The sequence below is a fragment of the Mycteria americana genome, chromosome 20 (genome assembly GCF_035582795.1).
Source record: "Mycteria americana isolate JAX WOST 10 ecotype Jacksonville Zoo and Gardens chromosome 20, USCA_MyAme_1.0, whole genome shotgun sequence".
NCBI classification, from domain to species: Eukaryota; Metazoa; Chordata; class Aves; order Ciconiiformes; family Ciconiidae; genus Mycteria; species Mycteria americana.
The window spans coordinates 6,110,900-6,130,028 of NC_134384.1; the positions used below are offsets into that span (position 1 = coordinate 6,110,900).

General features: G+C 65.3%; 2 protein-coding genes and 1 long non-coding RNA gene across 5 annotated transcripts; 1 reads left to right on the forward strand and 2 right to left on the reverse strand.

Annotated features, from left to right (window-relative positions):
- Positions 1 to 31: 31 nt before the first annotated feature.
- AMPD2 (adenosine monophosphate deaminase 2) lies at positions 32 to 8,261 on the reverse strand. Of its 3 annotated transcripts, none has more exons than XM_075521654.1 (18): positions 8,162 to 8,261; positions 6,143 to 6,273; positions 5,796 to 5,926; positions 5,424 to 5,492; positions 4,722 to 4,833; positions 4,441 to 4,627; positions 4,195 to 4,336; positions 3,968 to 4,057; positions 3,545 to 3,674; positions 3,263 to 3,457; positions 2,945 to 3,076; positions 2,663 to 2,826; positions 2,405 to 2,531; positions 2,109 to 2,272; positions 1,899 to 2,019; positions 1,649 to 1,822; positions 1,305 to 1,415; positions 33 to 1,192 (listed from the first exon to the last, which is right to left on the reverse strand). In XM_075521654.1, exons 1-18 carry the CDS (start codon positions 8,229 to 8,231, stop codon positions 977 to 979), a joined length of 2,466 nt encoding a protein of 821 aa, XP_075377769.1. In that variant the 5' UTR covers positions 8,232 to 8,261; the 3' UTR covers positions 33 to 976. The 3 variants fall into 3 exon arrangements, with proteins under 3 accessions (XP_075377771.1, XP_075377769.1, XP_075377772.1); XM_075521657.1 differs by lacking the exon at positions 8,162 to 8,261 and adding an exon at positions 7,287 to 7,309; XM_075521656.1 differs by lacking the exon at positions 5,424 to 5,492 and having other exon boundaries at positions 32 to 1,192.
- Positions 8,262 to 10,777: 2,516 nt separating this feature from the next.
- On the forward strand, positions 10,778 to 17,713 carry GNAT2 (G protein subunit alpha transducin 2). The gene is made up of 9 exons (XM_075521520.1): positions 10,778 to 11,091; positions 12,099 to 12,141; positions 12,375 to 12,516; positions 12,696 to 12,853; positions 13,218 to 13,346; positions 13,569 to 13,698; positions 15,505 to 15,658; positions 16,059 to 16,264; positions 17,542 to 17,713. Exons 1-8 carry the CDS (start codon positions 10,974 to 10,976, stop codon positions 16,247 to 16,249), a joined length of 1,065 nt encoding a protein of 354 aa, XP_075377635.1. The 5' UTR covers positions 10,778 to 10,973; the 3' UTR covers positions 16,250 to 16,264; positions 17,542 to 17,713.
- On the reverse strand, positions 16,053 to 17,484 carry LOC142418980 (uncharacterized). Its single transcript, XR_012778458.1, has 3 exons — positions 17,360 to 17,484; positions 16,950 to 17,049; positions 16,053 to 16,155 (listed from the first exon to the last, which is right to left on the reverse strand). It is a non-coding gene; the product is annotated as an uncharacterized LOC142418980 (long non-coding RNA).
- Positions 17,714 to 19,129: the final 1,416 nt, after the last annotated feature.

Here is a 19,129-nt window from a genome sequence, read left to right on the forward strand (position 1 = left end):
TTTTTTTTTTAACTTTTTTTTTTTTTTTTTTTTTGTAGTCACCATCACATTTCCCTGGGAGCGTCGGCTGCCGGCTCCGGACCATGGGGGGAGGCAGGGCCGGGATGGGGGGGGACGCAGGGACGGGGTAATGCCCCACCGGGCAGGGAGAAGCCCCATCTGGCCCGATCCGGGCCACAAACAGCTCCTGGGAGCGCGGGGGACGGGGACACACATCACTCCGGGCCCTTTGCCTTCCTCCCTGCGGTGCCGACGAGGATGGAGCATCCTCCACCCCACCCTGGCCCTTGCCTTCCTCCCTGCGGTGAGGAGGAGGATGGATGGAGCATCCTCCACCTGGCACCGTCCCCTCCAGCCAGCACCCCCGTGTCCCCTGGGCCACCGGGTCCCCACCGACGTGGCATCCCCGTGGGAGGGTGCGAGAGGAGCCTGGGGGTGCAGAGAGCCTGGGTTCGGGTCCCCGGGGTGCTGCCTGGCTCGTCCCCACGTCCCCACGGGGCGAGAAAGCAGACGGAGAGAGGGGCAGGCGATTAAAAAGCATCAGGACCTGGGCCCTGCTGCTGGGCTGGGTCCCCCCACAACGTCCCCACGCCCGGCACTGATGTCCCCCAACCTGTCACCGTGTCCCGAGCCCAGGCGGTGAAGCCAGGAGTCCCCGGCGGTGCCCGCGCCCATGTCACCTCCTGTAGCCTCATCCCCATGCCAGCAAGCCCAGCAGGGACCAACCCAGCGATGAGACAATAGATAAAAAAAACCAACAAAAAAAAGACAAAAAAACCCCAAGAAACGGAGAGAACCCAGCAAACCCCGACCCCCCACGGTGGCACCGGCGGGGCGCTGGGGACGGCAGCGGGGAGCGTCCCCTTCCAGGGTGGGAGGTAGCAGGAGGGGGACGGAGGCGAAGCCCTGGAGGGATGTGGGGTGGGGACAGCGAGGTCCCCACGGGAGCTGGGGACAAGAGCCCGGGGGGGGGGACTCAGTGGGTGCCCAGAGTGGAGGCGATGGTGAGAGCGTCCTCCTCCTGGATGGTCTCCAGCTCCTCGGACTGCACCGCCTGCGTGATGAGGGTCAGCTCCTGGCACAGCGTCTCGAAGCGGTAGCTCACGCGGATGTCGGGGACATTGGTGCGACGGATGTCGTTGCCCTCCGGACCCTCCTTCAGGTAGTGGGGACCCAGCCAGTAGCTCTTCACCTGCGGAGAAGAGCAAGGAGAAGCTCCCGTAGCGGTCTTGCACCCTCGGGTGCTGCCGGCGGGACCTGCCGCTGGGCGCTTGGGGGTCCCGGTGGGAATGGGGACACGTTACCTTGTGGGAGAAGCCGCTCATCAGGACGCTGTTGCGGGCCAGCTCGCACATGTCGCAGGAGCTGAGCTTCCAGACCTGGGTGGCAATGCTGTACTCCTCCATCAGCGGCTCCTGGGGGGGACGCACAGCCTCAGCACCCACCCACGGGCCCCTTCCCAGAGAGGATGGGCGTCCCCAGCTTCTCCCACCCTCTCTGGACCACCGACATCCTCTGGAGCCCATCGGCATTGCCTTGCTCCTGGCCACCACCAACCCTGTCCCATCGCCGTGGCTCGGCTGGCGGCCACCCCGTAGCCGTTTTTGGGGGGGTCGGTGGCCCGTGAGCCCCGCACGCAACCGCTCACCTTGGTGAAGTGGAACTGGAGGGGGTCGTCGGTGGAGAGGGAGACCATGAGCCCCCGCGAGAGGTACTCGGGCAGGGGGTTGCGGTGGTAGCTGAGGAAGAGGCTGTTGTTGCTCAGCGGGGACATGGCGATGCCGATCTGCGCCAGGTAGTAGAGGTACTGCAGGACGGGGGCCTGGGGGGGCACAGCAGGGTGAGGGGGGGTCCTAGCCACGCACCCGGCCCCCATGGGCACCCCCGTCCCCGCTCACCTTGCGGAGCAGCAAACCATGGGAGATGTTCTCCGAGACCATGAAGCCCGAGACGAGGTGATGGATGGGGCCGGCCTCGCCGCAGTGCGGGCGCAGGACGAAGGTGTGGAAGCCTCGCTTCCTGCAACGTGGGGCCGACCATCATCATCTGACCCCCCCGAGACCCCCTGAGGGCAGGCGGAGGTGCCAGGGACTCTGAGGCGTCCTTACCGTCGGAGGTGGTTGAGTACCGTCATGTTGGCGTACATGTAGTACAGGTAGTAGGAGTAGGGTGGGTTGTCCTCCTCCACCCAGTTGCCCGGCAAGGGGCTGTCCAGGTTGAAGATGTGATGCTCTGGTTTGGATTCATCATCCACGCTGTCGAAGCCATCTACCTGCGGGAGAGACAATCCCGGGGTGGGATGGTCACCTCTCCAGCAGGAGATCTGCCCCAGCCCTCAAGCTGGGTCCAGGCTGAGGGTCGCAGGTGTCCCCCGTCCCCCCCGGGAGCAGGACATGGTGCTCACGTGCTCCAGGAAGAGGTGCAGCTCCGGGTGTTGGGCAGGATGGACGGTAGCCTCATAGAGGGGCAAGAAGATGTTCTCCAGCATCTCCTGGAAGTTGGCCAACTGCTTCTTCGTCCGATAGACATCGCTGCAGGGAGACGGACCCCGCTCAGAGCCGGCTGTCCTATCCCACCCCACCCCTGCCATCACTGGGATGTCCTTGGTCTCCCTACCCAGGACATGGCCCCGGTTGAGGGTATCTGCCCCCCCATTACTCACAAGAGCCGGGGCACCTGCACGAGCCAGCGGACGTTGTTGGAGTGGACGCGGTGGTTGACGGCCCAGCGGGCCAGCTTGTCCCACTCGTCCCGGGAGCGGCCGTAGATGGAGAGCCGCAGCTCGGCGTTTTGGTACTTGCTCTCCTCCAGGTCGGACATCACCTCCTGCCGGGGAGGGGCAAGTGTCACCCCTCAGCCACCGGGAAGGGAGACGTGGGTGACGTTGCCACCACGGGCACCGGAGGGAGGGAGATGTGGAGGGTCACCCATCAGGGCCGCTCACCTTGATGATGTGAGCGAAGTACTTTCCCGAGACGCGGTTGTCCGTCTTGATGAAGATCTCCCGCAGGATGGACTCGCCGATGGGGTTGTACTTGGCGTTGAACTTGTCGAAGCGGTGGAAGGTGTTGCGGTCCTGGCAGGGGGACGCAGATGTGAGCCAAGACCCCTCGTCACCCCTGAGCCACCCCAACATCCCTATCCAGAGCCCCCGGCATCCCCCACCCCACCCTGGGACAACCCCCGGCGAAGATCCCCCACCCCGGCCAGAGATGGGCTGAGGGCCCTGCTCATCTCCAGGATTTGGGGGTGTCCCCCGTACCGCGTGGACATCCAGCGTATCCACGCTCAGGTCATACGCGGTGAGGTTCATCGTCTCGAAGACCTCCTTGAGCGTCTGCTCCTTGCCCTTCTCCACGTGGACGATTTCATCCAGGTGCTTCTTCATGGCCCGCTTGATGAAGCGCAGGAGATGCTTCTGGTTCATGCAGGACGAGGCATGGATGTGGGTGTCCACCTGCACGGCCAGAGGTGATGCTCAGCCCCGAGAGCCCCCAGGTGCTCCCCGGTCAAGCCAGGACCCCCACCACGAGCCGGCAGGTACCTTGCGGATATTGTAGAAGTCGCGGTGGGGCACCTTCTTCTGGGCGGCCAGCTCCTTCATCTCGTTGAGCAGCACGTGCATCTGGAACTTGGAGCTCAGGTACTGCAGCCGGCGGTAGCAGAAGGATTTGCTGCCCGAGGTGGGGAGGGGGCGTCAGTTTGGGGGAGAGGAGGGAGAACATCCAGCCCCGGAAGGCTGGTGCCCACCAGGATGAGAGGATGTGGCTCTGGACTTGGACCCCCCTCCCCGTGCACGGCGACCATGAGCAAGGTCGGACGCACGGACATGGGAGCTGCACCAGTACCATGTGTCATAGCCACCACCATGTCCTCTGGTGCTGTCCCCAAGGTTCTGTCCGCCCCCGAGACACCCCCATGGTGGGAACCCCCCAAGACACCCCCATGGTGGGACCCTTCTCCTTACATGGGCCCGTTGATGATCAAAGCCATGAGGAAATTCATGTCGGCAATGAACTCCTGCAGGTCGGGGTACGGCAGGTCCAGCTCCGTGCTCCTGGGGTGGGGACAGAGGAGGGTCACGTGCGGGGACGGGGTCCAGCAGATTCCCCTTGTCCCCCACGCCACCCACCGCAGCCCCCCAGCAAACTCATCACGCCAGCGAGCGGCTGCGTCCCCGGCCCCGCGACTCACTTGTCGGTGAGGTCCTGCTTGGTGTAGACATGCACCACGCCGTCCACCATCTTCAGCCCAAAGCCCAGATCAGCCGGCATGGTCTGGGGGTCCCACGTCTCGTAGGGGTGCTGCTCCGCGAACGGGGGGTGCACGGGGGCATCTGCAGCCGGGAGACACCCAATGAGACACGCATCATCGGACGGCTCCCCCAAAGCCCCTCCAGCACCCCACCCCGGCGTGAGGACCCCACCACCCCGCGCTCACCGGCGGCCACGGGGGTCTCGGGCACCTCCTCGTAGCCGCGGGTCTCCAGGGGTTTCTCGGAGAGCTCCTGCAGGTACCGGGCGGTGGTTTTGCAGAAGCTCTGCAGCGACAACCCCATGTACTTCTCCCGTAGGAACAACGCCTTCACCACGCTCTTGGCCGCATCCAGAAGGTCCGTGAAGGGCACCTGAGCAGGGGGACACCAAAATAAACCGACCCCAAGGTGGGGGTTGACACCCCGAAGACCCTGACCCAGCCCCGGTTGGGGGCAGGAGGCTCACCCCGCACTTCTCCTCCCCGGAGATGGTGACCCGCTGGAACTCCCGCTCCAGCAGTGCCTCCCGCTCCTTGGGGACATGGTCCACCAGGTCCTCGTTCTGCTCCTTGAAGAGCCTGTGGGTGCAGACGGTGGCCGGTGAGACGAGGACGCGGCTCATCCCCGTCCCCACGTCCCCCTGGGAGCAGCACCAGCACCCGCCCCGGGGACTGCGTCCAGCCCCAGGGTGGCAGGAGGGCGACATTGTCCCCACCACCAGGTTCGGGCAGCCGGGTGCCACCCACGTCCCCCCCACCCCAGACACATCCCCCAGCCCCACACGAGCACAACGAAAAGTTGGGGGGGACGGGGGGGGGGACGGGGACAGAGAATGAAATAACTCGTGACAGAGACAACTCCCAAGCGGAGACAGGAGGGAGGGGGACACGCAGCATCCGAGCCCCCGTCCAGGGGGGTGACAGGGCCAGGATGGGACCCTGTGCCACCAGCGGGGCTGGGACCCCCCCAGCCCACCCCAACCCCCCCCCCCTCCTAAACCCCCCCGGGTGCATTAACCTCTTCAGTGCCAGCGAGAGTGGCCAGGCAGGGACCCTTCGGCTCTGTGTTTGGGGGAGCGGTGGGGGGAAGGCGGGTCAGAGCGGGGCCGGGGGGGTCCCCGATACCCCGCCCCGTGTCCCCGGCCGGTGGCACCAAGCCGGACACTCACTGTAAGTCCGCGGCACTGTCAATTTTCAAGAAGTCCTGTTTGGCTCTGACCAAAATGTCGGGCTCAAGTCTGGGGACAAGCAGGCAGCAGCGGGGCGGGGGGGGGGACAGCCAGGACAAGGTGGGGGGGAGAGAGGGGCCGGGGAGAGAAAACACCCCGTTAATGCCGAAAACAACAAAAAACACACAGAAACCAGAAAAAATAAATTAAAGAGGGGACACCAAGCGCAACACCCACGGGAGAGAGGACACAGAGCTGGCACAGAGGACCGACAGCCCCCCCGGGGCACCCGAGGTGGGTGGTGGTGGCCTGTCCCCATGCGGGGACCCCGTCCCATGGAGGGGGGACACGACCCCCCCCCCCCCCGCTTACTTGACGTCCTGGCTGATCTGGCGTTCGAGGCGCTGCCGCCGCTCCTCCAGCTGCTCGATGGGGCTCTCCTCCGGGAACTCGTAGGGTGCCGTCCGCATCTCGCTCTCGGCCAGCGAGCGGCAGAACAGCTCCTGCCCGGATCATCCCTGTCATGAGCTGTGCCCGGCCTCAGCCCGCGGGGTTGGGAGGGGAACGGCCGTGGGGGTTCCCTCCCGAGCTGAGCCGGAAAGGCGGGGGGGGAGGAGGGGTTGGGGTGGTGGGTGGGAGAGGATAGGAGGGGGAAGGATGGAGGTGAGACCCCCCACACACACCCCTGAGACCCGGCGAACTCGGTGCACGGGACCCACCTCCGCGATCTCCTTGTATTTGCCGTCCATGGAGGTGCGCAGGTCGACGGGGAAATGCTTCAGGCAATGGGGGGTCCCGGGCAGGGAACGCGCCGACTGCAGGGGCTGGGACCCCGGCCCACCCCGCAACTCTGCAGACACCGGTACGGCGTGAGCTGGGGGGGGCCGGACCCCCCACCCGGGCAGGGAGGGGTTAATCAGCCCCATCCCCCCCGGAACTGGGATCCCGGTCCCCACAGTGGTGATGGGGAAACTGAGGCAGCTCAAGGGCAGGAGGGACCCCCCCCCCCGCCCCCCCCGTGCACTGAGGGGGGCTGCTGGCCCCATCGGGGGGTGTAACGAGCCAGCAGCGTTACTGAACAAGGGGTTCGGGGGTGGGGAGCAGGACCCCCCCGGCATGGGGGAGGGCAGGACGCTGGGGTCCCCCCCATCACAGCCTCCCCCCTCTTCGCGCAGCCTGGATGCTCCATCCACCCCCCCGTCCCTCTGTCCGCCCCCCCCCCCGCCCCGCCAGCGCTGCCCCTCCTGCCTCCCCCCCCCCCCCATCCTGCACCCCCCAATCCACCGTGAAAAGCACCACCACGGGGGGGGGCACCCCCAAACTGGGAGGGGGGGGAGGCAACGCCCCTCCCCAGCAAACAAACCCCATCACCCCCACACCTCCACATGCCCCCCCCCACCCAGGACCCCCCCCTGGCGTCAGGGGACCCCTCTGGGTGCCAGCACCCTCCCCTGCACCCCCCGCCCCCACCACCCTCATTGCCAACCCCCCCACAGACCCAGCTGGGGGAGGCATTGGAAATCAGGCCCCACTGGTTAAACTGGGGCCACCAGTAAGAGCCCCCCACCCACTCAGCGCAGCTTGGGGGGTGAACCCAGGCGTCCTGGCCCCCCCCCCCAGGAGCCCCCCACCCCATTTGCCCCCATAGCGCATCCTCCCCGCGTCACCCAGACCGGAATGGGGTGGCCGGGGACCAGCCCCCCACCCTGCCCATTGCTAAGATCCGGGGTGGGGAAACTGAGGCACGACCCGGGGGGCAGGGGGTGCTTCCCTGCCCGGCACCCCCCAGGCACACGCGTGTGCGAGGGCGTTTCGGCCGGACCTGCCCTCTCCCCTGCCTCAGTTTCCCCACCACGGAGGTACCTGTGGGTGCCCACCCGCGGCGGGTGCCCACCCTCGCTGGGCAGCGGTGGCAGCTGGTGGCACCCCGGCAGGGCTGGTGCCTGTGTCACCCAGGGCAGGGATGGCACCGGTGTCACCCAGGATGTGCCCGGCAGCGTGTCACCCCGGGCACGGCTGACGCACAGTGACACCCAGGGTGCCCCGTGCCACCGGCACATGCCTCGTGCCACCTTGTGCCACCCAGGGTGCCCTGTGTCACCGGGACACCCCTGCCATCCCGTGCCACCCATGGCCGACAGCCCCCCCCCCCCCCCCCCCCCCCCAGCAGCAGCACCCGCCGGGTGCCAACCGCAAAGTGCCACATCGCTCACCCCGTGCCGCCGTCACCCCCACGGGCACCCAGTGCCACGCGACCCCCAGCCACGGTGCCAGCCGAGACCACCCACGGGATGACACGTGAAGCCGCCCCCGCCCCACACCAGCACCCCGACCCCCCCTCGGGGGTGTCCCCCCGCTCCTCCTCCTCCTCCTCCTCCTCCTCTTCCTCGGCACACACCGCCCGCTGCGTCACCGCTCCGCCGCAGAGCCCCCCCACCCAGGACACCCCAACACCGGCACCCTCAGCCCCCGCCGGCGGGAAGGCCCGCTGAGCAGCCCAGACGCCACGGCGATGGGCGCACCACCCCAAAGCACCCACAGCACAGCAGCAGCCCCCTCCCCAAACACAGACAGCCCCCCCCCTCCCCCCGTAGCACCCACGCCAGCCCCCCCCCCCCCCCCCCCATCGCCCCCCCCGGGCTCGGCACGAGCGGGGCCCGGGCCACCCCGTGGGCCACCCCGTGGGCCACCCCGTGGGCTCCCGGGCCCCTGCGGGGCGGCGGCCGGAGGGCGCTCACCTGCGGGGCCGGGGGCCTGCAGGCTGCCCCGCTTCTTGAAGGGACACTTGGCCGGGGCGGCCGAGGACATGGCGGGTCCGGGGGCGGCGACGGCGGAGACCGGGGGCGGCGACGGCGGGGTTGGCGGGGGCGGCGGGGCGGGTGACGGCGGCGGGGCCGGTGGCGGGGGTGGCGGCGGGGTCCCCGGCGGGGACTCTTACGGCAGCAGGGCCGAGCGATGGCTGCCGCTCCCTCCCCTGGTTGATGATTGATGCAGGAAACCCGGGGCTGGACCAAAGTCCCCGGCGGAGCCAGGCCGGAAGCCGGGGCCGAGGAAGAGGATGGGGCGGGAGGAGGATGTGGGCGAGGAGGAGGAGGAGGAGGAGGAAGGTTGTCGGAGCAACCAGCCCTGCTGCGGCGCTGGGCGGGGGGGCTCGCCCCGAGGGGGGTGCTGTGCGCCCCGGGGGCGCGGTGCTGAGCCCCCCCCCCCCCGGGACAGCCGGGACCCCCCAGGCGGGCATCGCACCCCCCCGAGAGGGGGAACCATCCCCCCGAGAGATGGTGTGGGACCCCCTCAAAATGGCAGCGGCAGCGCCAACAGCAGGGTACCACCCCCCGAGATGGGCAGCGTGCCCCCCCGAGACAGACAGGGGTTGCCCCCCCGAGAGAGGCATTGCCCCCCCAAGACAGGGTGCCCCCCCTCCCCGAGATGGGTGTCATCCCCGTCAGAGCTGGGGGTACCAAGGAGCTCCGTACCCCCCGGCTGGGCACCGCACCCCCCGACGGCATCCTCGCCCCTGGCACAGGCCATCACCCCCCCTACACTTAGACATTGTACCCCCCCAAAAGACCGAGTACCCCCCAAAATGGGGCATCGCCTCCTCCAAGATGAGCATCCCCACCTCGGATGGGGTACTGCACCCCAAAAGAGGGGACTCACACCCCCCCCCTCCGGCCCGCCCCCCACCAAGACCCTTCAAGGGGGGGCCGGGGCCCTCAGCACCCACAGGGGATGTCCCCATGGGGTAACAGCACAGGGCCTGACCCCCCCAAGCCCCCCCTTACCCCCCAGCCAAGCTGGGGGCACCGTCATACAAGGGACCCCCCCCCACCCCAGAAGCAGGACCCAGCTGGGTCCCCACTGCTCGGGCTCTGGGGGTGCCACATCCTTGTGTCACCCCCCCCGATCCCCACACGTCCCTACCTGCGCCGGTGGCTCCTGGTGCCGCGGCCTCGAGTGCCAGGGACGGGTTTGGGTGGGCGCCGGGCTGTGTCCCCGCCGAGCGCCCGGCCGAGTCCCCGAGTCCGGCACCGGAGCAGGGGTATTTTTAGCCGCTGTCGGAGCGGAGGGAATGCCACCCGCCAGGGCCCGTCCCCCCGCCGTGTCCCCCACCCGTCCCGCTGTCCCGTGGAGGGGGCAAGCGGACAGCAAAGTGATGCCACCCATCAGGGCCACCTCTGTGCCAGGCTGGGAGGGCACAACAGCCATCGGGGAGGGGGGGACAGTGGGGACCCCCAGCCTGAGCTCTGGGCTATGGGCGAAAGCCATGTCCCCTCCCCAGCACCGTCCGTCCCCACCCCGTGACACGGGGGTGGAGGGGTGCTGGTATTTTAATTGGACCCCCTTCATTAGCGCCAAGTTCATTAGGGGCTCAGAAGGGGCTTTGTGTCTGCGGGGACGGCAGGGACAGACTGTCCCCATGCCACCAAGGCTGGCAGGGCTGGCGGGGGGGAGCTTGGGGCGGGGGGGACACACGCCAGGTGGGATACGGGGACGCCAGTAAGGGGACATAAAGACCCCAGTGACCCTGTGGGGTGCAGGGATTTAGGGGACCTTAAACCCAAATACCGGGGACCTGCAGCACCTTTGGGGGGACCCGACACCCCAGCCTGGGGCTGCCTGTGGGCCCCCCCATAGTGCCACCCCTGCACCCGACATCAGCCCTGGCAGGATGGGGTGGGGGCACCCACCGACCCCCTCGGGGTGTGGGGGGACCCTGTGGTCCTGCTGGCCTGGGGGACGGGTGCTGGGCTGGGGAGGGGGGTGCTGAGCCCAGGGGGAGAGGGAGGAGGAGGAGGAGGAGGAAGGCTGAGCGCACGATCCCATTAAAGAGCTCAGGCAGCAGGAGGGCGAGGGGCGGCACCCAGCCGGGCAGGACTGGGGGGCTCGTTACCCACCCGGGTAATTAGCTCCCTTTCCCCCGCAGGAGGAATCCCCCAGCACCGCTGGCCCCCTGCCACCGCCCCCGCGGCACCCGGGGACCCCGTGGCTCCCGGGGGGGAACACGACACGAGGAGGGGGCTGACCCCATCCCCAATGCCAACCCAGCACATGGGGGGACACAGCCCACAGGGGACACGGGGGGAGCCCCAAACCCACACCCCCTCCCCGAGCCATCCCGGGGGACACAGGGTGTCCCCGTCCCCTGTGGGCAGGGGGTGGCACGCTGCCTGCCCCCTTACGTAAAGCCCTGTGCCCGCCTCCCCGAGATGCTCCGTCCTAATCTTTGCCATCTTGGGCTAATTGGATTTCCTGGGTCACATGGCGAGATAAAAAGTCCCCAAATCCCACGGTCCAAAAAAATCAGGTTATCCATGGGGAATTAAGGGAGAGAGCGGGGGCAGCCGGCCCGCGAGGACCCACCGAGCTCTGCCTGCTACGGGGCACCCCGACGTCGGGGCGGCGGGTACCCGGCTCGGCCTTTCGGGGCTCCTCTTTCTCCCCCCATCGCCCACCGCCCGCCCCCGGGGTGCGTGCGCTGTTCCCCACGGAGAGCTGGAAGAGCCCGGGGACCCAGAGGAGCTCAAGGTGTTCGAGGAGGAAGACGAGGCCATGGGGAGCGGGGCCAGCGCGGAGGACAAGGAGATGGCCAAGAGGTCCAAGGAGCTGGAGAAGAAGCTCCAGGAGGATGCGGATAAGGAGGCCAAGACGGTCAAGTTGCTTTTGCTTGGTAAGGGTGGAGGGGACGTCCCCGGGAGGATGCGGGAGATGTCCCCCCTGTCCCCACCTGGCACAGGGGACCCCGTTGATGCTGGGGGGCTGCGGCTGCTGGGGATGGGCAGGGGGCAAAAGCAACCGTGGAGAGGGGACAGGGATGGGGACAGGGACAGGCAGTCCCCAACCCCATGCTCCTCATGCTCTGCCTTTCTTCGTCCCAAGAAGAGCCCTTTCCCTGCAGCTCGTTAGCCCTCGTTAGCCTGATGAGTTGTCATTAGAGAGTTGGGGTTGGCCCACCAGCTGGATGTCCCCCAGGGTTGTGCCTGGGAAGAGCCAAGGGTGGCATCGGCTCTCGGTGGCAACTAGACGGGTGGCAGGGATGAAGGGGACAGCGTGGGGACGGGGAAGGGACCAGGACACCGGGTCCCACCTGGGCCGGGCTGCGGCACGTCCCCGTCAGCGAGAACCTGGGGAGCTCCCGGCACCAGCACCCCCAAACCCTGCTGCTGGGTGCAGGGCGGGAGGGGACAGCCCCTCGGGGGACCCCCCGCACCCCCCTCGAGCAGCGGGGTGACCCCACGGGGAGTCATCGGGGCCCCGCGGGGCAGGGACCGGCGGCGGGGGCTTAGCCAGGTGGGGGGGCCGGGGTCAAGGCGATTAGCACCCTAATTCTAAGCAGCTTCCTGTGCTGCCCTAAGCCGCTTACAGCACCGAAGCCATCGCCGGCGGCACCCACGGCGGGTGGGAGGCGTGGGACCCCGGGGAGCGGCAGCCCAGTGGGTCCCCGCCACCCCTGGGGGTCCCCGAGGTGTGGTCCGGCTCCGGGAGCAAGGGGTGACAGGAGGTGGCATGGGGACGATGGCACCGGGGGGAGGAGGCCAGGCTGAGCGTCTGGCCAGGGGAGAGTGGAGCAGGAGGGAAAGCGGCTCCGGTCCCTGCCTGGTGCCCATCACTGTGGCATCAGGCCTGTGGTCTGTCCTGCCCCGGCCAGCACTAAGGTGTCCCCCCACCCTTTTCCAGGGGCTGGAGAGTCGGGCAAGAGCACCATCGTGAAGCAGATGAAGTGAGTACGGCCCAAGGGCGAGGCACCCGGATTGGGGGGGGGTCACGGGGACGAGCCCAAGGGTTGGCCAGCCCCAGCCAGGGCACGGGGGTGGCAGGACCGCGGTCACCCCCCCATGTCATGCTGGTGGTGGCACCCTGCCGATTCCCAGGGTGGGGCGATGCTGGGAGGGGAGGGGGGGAGCACCCCAGGGTGCCACATCTTGGGGCTGAGGCGGCCGTGCCCCCCCCCAGGATCATCCACCAGGACGGCTACACAGCCGAGGAGTGCATGGAGTTCAAGTCCATCATCTACGGCAACATCCTGCAGTCCATCCTGGCCATCATCCGCGCCATGTCCACGCTGGGCATCGACTACGCCGAGTCGTCCCGCGCGGTCAGTCGGGGCGGTCGTCCCCGTCCCCCCCAGGCCCGCTGTGCCGGCCGAGGGGACACGGGGCCGGGGACGCCCTGGAGCCGGGGTCCGTAGCGGCCCCGTGCTGCCCCCCCAGCGCCCTGCCCGGCCCCAGGGGCTTTTTGGGGGACAGGGACGGTGGCAAAGGGTCCCTCTTGCAGGACGACGGCCGGCAGCTCTTCAACCTGGCCGACTCCATCGAGGAGGGCACCATGCCCCCCGAGCTGGTCGACTGCATCAAGAAGCTGTGGAAGGATGCGGGGGTCCAGGCTTGCTTCGACCGAGCCGCCGAGTACCAGCTCAACGACTCGGCCGCGTAGTGAGTGGGGTCACCAACCGGGGAGGGGACAGGGACGTGCCTGGGGACTCCCCCCGGCTGCTCATTGCCATTTCCCACCCAGCCTGGCAAAATCGATCCCCTCCCTGATCCTGGGAATACCCTGAGGCCGCCATCCCCCATCCCACCGGGGCCATCCTCCATCCCACCGGTGCCGGTGGGCTGCAGCCCCCCGTCGTCCCCCCACCATGTCCCTGCAGCCCCCCAGCTCCCCCGGGGATGGCGCTGCCTTGGAGGTTTGGCGGACCTCGGCCCCCCCAGTAATCCCCAAAAAGCTGTCGGGGGGGGGAGCCAGACCGTGGGCGGCCCCTCGGCAGCGGGTCACATCCCCTCCTGGCCCTCCCAGTTACCTGAACCAGCTGGACAGGATCACGGCCCCCGGCTACCTCCCCAACGAGCAGGACGTGCTGCGATCCCGAGTGAAGACCACGGGCATCATTGAGACCAAGTTCTCCGTCAAAGACCTGAATTTCAGGTGGGTGGGTGGCCCCTCCATGACCCTCCCCCCCAGCCCCGACATGGGGAGGGGGTTAGGGATGAACCCGATGCTCCAGGACCACCAACCCTGCCTGGACCAGGGATGGTCGGTCACCGCGTCCCTGACACCGCCGAGGACAGGGTGCTGGGACCATCGTGCGGGGGGTGGCGGGACCAGATGTGTCACCCCCCCCCCGCTCCGTCCTTGTCCCCTCCCCAGGATGTTCGATGTGGGAGGGCAGAGATCGGAGCGCAAGAAGTGGATCCACTGCTTCGAGGGGGTGACCTGCATCATCTTCTGCGGGGCGCTGAGCGCCTACGACATGGTGCTGGTGGAGGATGACGAAGTGGTGGGTCGGGGTCCGGGAGGTGCCTGGGAATAGCTCAGCAGCCTCAGGGGAGAGGAGCCGGGGGGTGGTTACAGAGGGAGGGGGGCCAACACCCCAGGCTGATGGTCTGGGTGATGCAGGGAAGGGGTGGGAGATGCGGGATGGAGCTGGGTCCCACCCACTCGCACCCAGTAACGGTGTCAGCACTTACTCCGGGGCACAAGCAGCCCGACCAAGCCAAAACGCAGGCCGTGGGGCCGTGGGTCTGCCCTCCCCGCTGCCCACCAGGAAGCCCCCGGTCCTTCCGAGCAGCCACGGGCAAAGCAGCTCCCGACGCCGACCTCCTCCCGAGAGCCCCCGTCCCCCCGGGAGCGCTCCCAGACGCAGGAAAACCACCCGAGCCAACCCAAAGGAGCCGGCCCCGGCGCAGGAGGAGAGGAAGAGAGGCAAACCCGTCTCGCTGAAGGAAAATCTCACCCAGAGGCAGCTCTTGCCTCGCTGTGCCCTCCAAGGTGGGCAGGAAAGCAGCAATAAGGGGCAGCTTTCACCCTCCCGGCAAGCAGCAGCGGGGGGAAGGACGGCACAAGGTCATTAAGCAAAGCCCTCCGGGTGCCCGGCGAGGGATGCTCCGGCAGAGCCGCTGCTCCGGCACCGGGGGAAAGCAGCTTCGAGGGCGGAGGCGTGGAGAGGAGGAACACGACAGCCCCAAAACGGGTCATTTCTCGGAAGAACTAAGGCGTGAAGACGAGCAGAGCAGGAGAAGCAGGCCGCCTTCTCCCCGGCCTCCAGGATTGCAGCAAAGCATCCTTGCTGGCGTCTCCGGCAGCGGCCGGTCCCACGGATGCTCCCTGGGGTCCAAACGCCTTCGCCGGGAGCTGGGCCAGCGCCGGGTTCTGCAGCCCGCGGGGCTTGCCAAGGCCGGGCAGGAGCATGCAGCCCTTCCTCGGCCAGGAAGCAGCAGCGCGCGTAAGGCACACGGGGGAAGGAAGGAGCATCTTTCCCATCAAAGCCCTCAGGAGAGGCTGTAACGCTTCCCCCGCGCAGGATGGAAGGGGCAGGATTTGGCCAAAGCCGGCCCTGCAGGTGCCCTGCTCGCTGCAGCCGTACAGAAAAGCTGCTGCAACGGGAGTCCGGACAGGACATCCCCATCACCCCCGAAGAACCTGCCTGCTGCCACGTAAAGGTGAAGGAGATCCACCTTCTGTCAGCTGGGCAGCAAAATCCCCCGGTCGGACGTAGCTCCAGCTGGATGGAGCCTTGTCCTCCCAAGGATGGCCCTGCAGCAAAGTAGAAACTGCGCGTCCGCTTTAAAACCAGAGCTTTTCCTTTTCCCTGCTCCTTCCCGAAGCTGCGGGTAACAGCCAGGGGCTGCAGACCAGCAAGAGCATCCCGCAGCACGGCCTGCACGATGGGGACAGCAGCTCGCCGCCCTCACCGAGCACCTTCCAGCAGCCACGCCGCAGGGCCGCGAGGTTTCCCCGGATAGTTTTCCCACCGTAAGCCTTCATTTCCGAACATCCCAGAAGCTGCCAGAAGGGATCGGAGCGTCGTGCTGCCCGGAGCTGCTTAACCCCGCTCCCCACGCTGAGCAGCGCCTGGATTTACCCGGCTTGCTCACACTGGGGCACGGAGGCTTTTTGGATGGGCAAGAGGGACTCGGTGCGGGCAGGGGACAGGCAGCAGAGCCGTTTGCTGCTGTGGCAAACGGGAGCATCCCCGGCAAAAGCTCTGGTCTCGGGAATGGGGGGGTTGGGGGGGCTGCAATGGCCAAAAGGGGTTTGTAAAGAAGCGCCGGCGCTCCGTGCCAACGAGCCCGTTTGCTTGCAGAACCGCATGCACGAATCCCTGCACCTATTCAACAGTATATGCAACCACAAGTTCTTTGCCGCCACGTCCATCATCCTCTTCCTCAACAAGAAGGACCTTTTCGAGGAAAAGATCAAGAAAGTCCATCTCAGCATTTGCTTCCCAGATTACGACGGTGAGTTGGTTCGTTCCCCCTCCTCGAGACACCACCCCCCCCACCTAACCATGGTCTCCAGCGGGGAGTCGCGTGGTCCCAGCGCAGACACAGCACCTCGGGTTTGGGTTATGCTGGGATCAAGTCAAGTGCCTGGAGGTAGGAGCAGAGGAGAGGACAATGTGGCCTCGGAAAGGGGTTTGGAAGGATTGAAATGGGATAAAATGGATTTTTTTTAAAAATTGCTTTGCTGGGTGTAGTTGCCACCCAGCCCTTCTCCTCCTCCTCTTCTTCCTCCAGAGGGAGATTCCAGATCTAGCTCTTAAAAACAAGCCTTAAGCGTCCCCTGCTCCTCGCCCAGCTCTGATGGCCATCTCCCACGGGAGCAGCTCAGCAGCAGCATCGTGTCCTCCTTCCACAGGTCCCAACACGTTTGAAGACGCGGGAAATTACATCAAGACCCAGTTCCTCGATCTCAACATGCGAAAGGACGTGAAGGAGATCTACAGCCACATGACCTGTGCCACAGACACGCAGAATGTCAAATTCGTCTTTGACGCCGTCACGGATGTCATCATCAAAGAGAACCTCAAGGACTGCGGCCTCTTCTGAGCATCTGGGTGGCAGGTACGCCCCGGCAGGCTTTGGTTACGAGAAACGGTTATTTAACCACAAACAAAGGTCTGGGGAAGGGGAAGGGGATGAGGATGCGGCACAGCCCGCTCCATCCCGCTCCGCAGGGCCACGGGACGTGGGTCACCCCAGGCTTTGCCGGCAAACACGCTCTGGAAATCTCCGCCGGCAGAGCAGGGCAGGGGAGGATGCGCTGGGGCTAGCGAGGACCGGGGGGTTCGGGGTCCCCCCAGCCCCAGGGGAAGGTCGGCGTCCCCGTGCAGAGCTCCGGTGGGGCTCGGTTCCCTTCCCCAGCAGCCTCCCAAGGTGGGGTGGGCTCAGCCGGGTTATTATTTTGAACTCGTTTTGTCAGACAGCTTCACACCCTCGCATGCAGAGAGAGATGAAAACAGCAGATTATAGCCCAAATTATGCACCTGAGCGGGATCAAACCGTTTTAGCTCAGGGCCTTCTGTTGCCACAACACGGTCACCGGTGCCGCGCCAGTTTGCAGCCCGGCTGGGAGGCCGTTACCCAGCCTCGGCTCATGGAATAACCCGAGCGATACCCAAGTGCAGCGGGGAGAAGGCACGGGAATCCCGTGCCACGCTCTGCTTCACCTGGCCTTTTAGCTCCTCACCATAAAGGTTTAATTAGGGTTTATAACCCTAATTCTCAACGCCTGCGTTTGCTCGCTAACCTGAGCGGCGGTGGGAATTTCTTCCCCGCTTTCCAAGCAGCTCCCAGCCACCAGCTTCGACGCTTTCTTTTTCAGGGAACCTCCGGCGCTTCCCTTGTCCCTGAACATTAATAGAGAAGCAAGAAAAAAAATAAAGCAGGCAGGCAGCTTCCCCGCAGGCAGAGGCAGGAACGGGGGGTGCAGCCCTCGGCCGCCAGCTCTGCCTTGTGCTGCGAACAAAGCTGCTTTCTAAGCAGAGCACTCGGCAGCCTTCGACCAGAACCCGCCCCGAGCACCAAGGAAAATATAAATACGGTGCCAAGGCAGCGGGCAGGGAGGCTCTGCCTCCTCCCGAGGTTGCAGGCAGCAGCAAAAGCCGCAGGGGCCGAGCGGTTGGGGCATACGGGGTGCAGGGCTTACATCAGCCTCACCTTCGGGCTTTTTGCCGCTGCCTGGGACAGAGCATTTAAAGTGATGAAGTTTTTCCGTCGCCGAGTGTGGCGCAATGAAAAGTGGCTTCTCTAAACCCACCCTTCCTGCGTTGCACCATTACAGCCTTCACGTTGTTGTTTGGAAGTGTTTAACCCCCCTCTTCTTTCTTCCTTCCTGCTAGAAGAGGAAAGGACTTCAATTTCATCGCCGTTCTGCTGAGCAGAGCCAAAAGGATTAACCAAAAAAAGTTACTCAGACCCCACTTTTTCTATGACCTGCCCAACCAAGCCACCTACTTTCAAGCCCAAAATAGGAAGGGGCTGAAGCTGAACTTCTTGCTCCCTTTCGTGGCCATTTCCTCTTTTTTTTTTTTTAAAAAAAAGAAAGAAAACCCTGCTCTCTGCAGTGCGTGAAAGGCAGCATTTGTAAGTGAGATCTGGAGTGGTTTGAGACCAAAGAGCACACCAGCCAGAAAAATTAATGTCGAGGCATCGTACCTGCGCCCTGCCCTGCTCGGGGAGAGCCAGCAGCATCGCTTCCGCGGGAGGCAGGGACGGGCACTCCTCCCCTGCCCGTCCCTCCGCAGCTGGGTTCTTCCCTTTTATCAAAGCTGAATTAACCAAACCCAGAGTTTCTGGGGAAGGTGGAGGCTGGGTCACCTACGAGTCACTCCTGGGAACCAACCTCAGTCCTTTGGCAGGAGAAATTAGGGGGGTTTTTGGTGCCCTAAGGTTTGAGTGAATTCCCCCCCCCCCAGCCCCGAGCACTGCTCAGGTTGTAGCTGATGGTGGGCAAGCAGAGGCAGGAGGACGTGGATTAGGGTCTGGGGGAGGTAATCGCATCTAGAGAGGAGGAATGGGCTGGATAAAGAGGAAATGGTTACTGGAAAGATTTTCATTCTGCTATTTAGAGCTGTATTTGCTCTTTACCGTTTGTAAATAAATCTACGCTGGTACTGTAGACAAGTCCTGTATCCTCTCACTGTTTACTGCAGAGATCACAGATACAGCTTCATTTAACTGTAGGAAAAACAAAATAAAGAAATATGCACGACATGGATGTCTATCATTTCTCCCACTTTGATTTCTCTGCGATGACTGTTCCCAAACCCCGTTCCTGTGTCCGAGAGCTTGGATCAAGGAACGTTTTAGAGGAATATTTTACATTCTTTGCATTCATTCTGCACTCGGTGCGCACACGGATCCCCCCCACCGAGATCAGCCAGCAGCCCCTGTGCGGAGCGGGGCCACCGCCGTCCGGAGGATGGAGGCACAGGTGCCACCAGGCCACCACCAGCCAAAAAACCTCCCCAGCCGAAGCACCCTCCTCCCACGCGGGCGAGATAGAGCCCGTGCAGGGCTGGGCCTCCAGCACCGATCAGGGAGCACCGATGACCGGGGAGGTTTGCATGAATTTGTTTAAAAGGCAAGGCGAGCTATCACCTGCGTTAGCGTGAAGCTGTAGCAAAGGCTCAAGGCTGGCTAGAAGGGAACGGTCTGGCCCTCCGAGCTCTAGAAAGCTTGGGAAAGAGTTTCCAGACCATAAATACATTCCCTGCAGCTGCTGGGCAGGACCGCACGTCAAACACAGACAAAAACTGCGGGGTAGCCATTTACAGCACCCACAAGCATCCCCGAAGTATTTCATTCTGCATTTCTAGGCAAGTCTTCGAAAGGGGTTACATCTACCTCACGTAAGAGCGGTCCAGAGCAGTCATTTTCCCATCAGGCTCAAAAGAGGCAGCGAGACTTGTGCTATAAATAAGCAGT

Bases quoted from the DNA above. Each gene is read 5' to 3' on its own strand.
- AMPD2 (XM_075521654.1), bottom strand. From the start codon at position 8,231: ATGTCCTCGGCCGCCCCGGCCAAGTGTCCCTTCAAGAAGCGGGGCAGC. The intron at 5,927-6,142 runs GTGGGTCCCGTG...TGATCCGGGCAG, and splicing joins AATACAAGGAGATCGCGGAG to GAGCTGTTCTGCCGCTCGCT. The intron at 4,628-4,721 runs GTGAGCCTCCTG...CCCCCTGCTCAG, and splicing joins CCGGGGAGGAGAAGTGCGGG to GTGCCCTTCACGGACCTTCT.
- GNAT2 (XM_075521520.1), top strand. From the start codon at position 10,974: ATGGGGAGCGGGGCCAGCGCGGAGGACAAGGAGATGGCCAAGAGGTCC. The intron at 11,092-12,098 runs GTAAGGGTGGAG...ACCCTTTTCCAG, and splicing joins GGTCAAGTTGCTTTTGCTTG to GGGCTGGAGAGTCGGGCAAG. The intron at 13,347-13,568 runs GTGGGTGGGTGG...TCCCCTCCCCAG, and splicing joins GTCAAAGACCTGAATTTCAG to GATGTTCGATGTGGGAGGGC.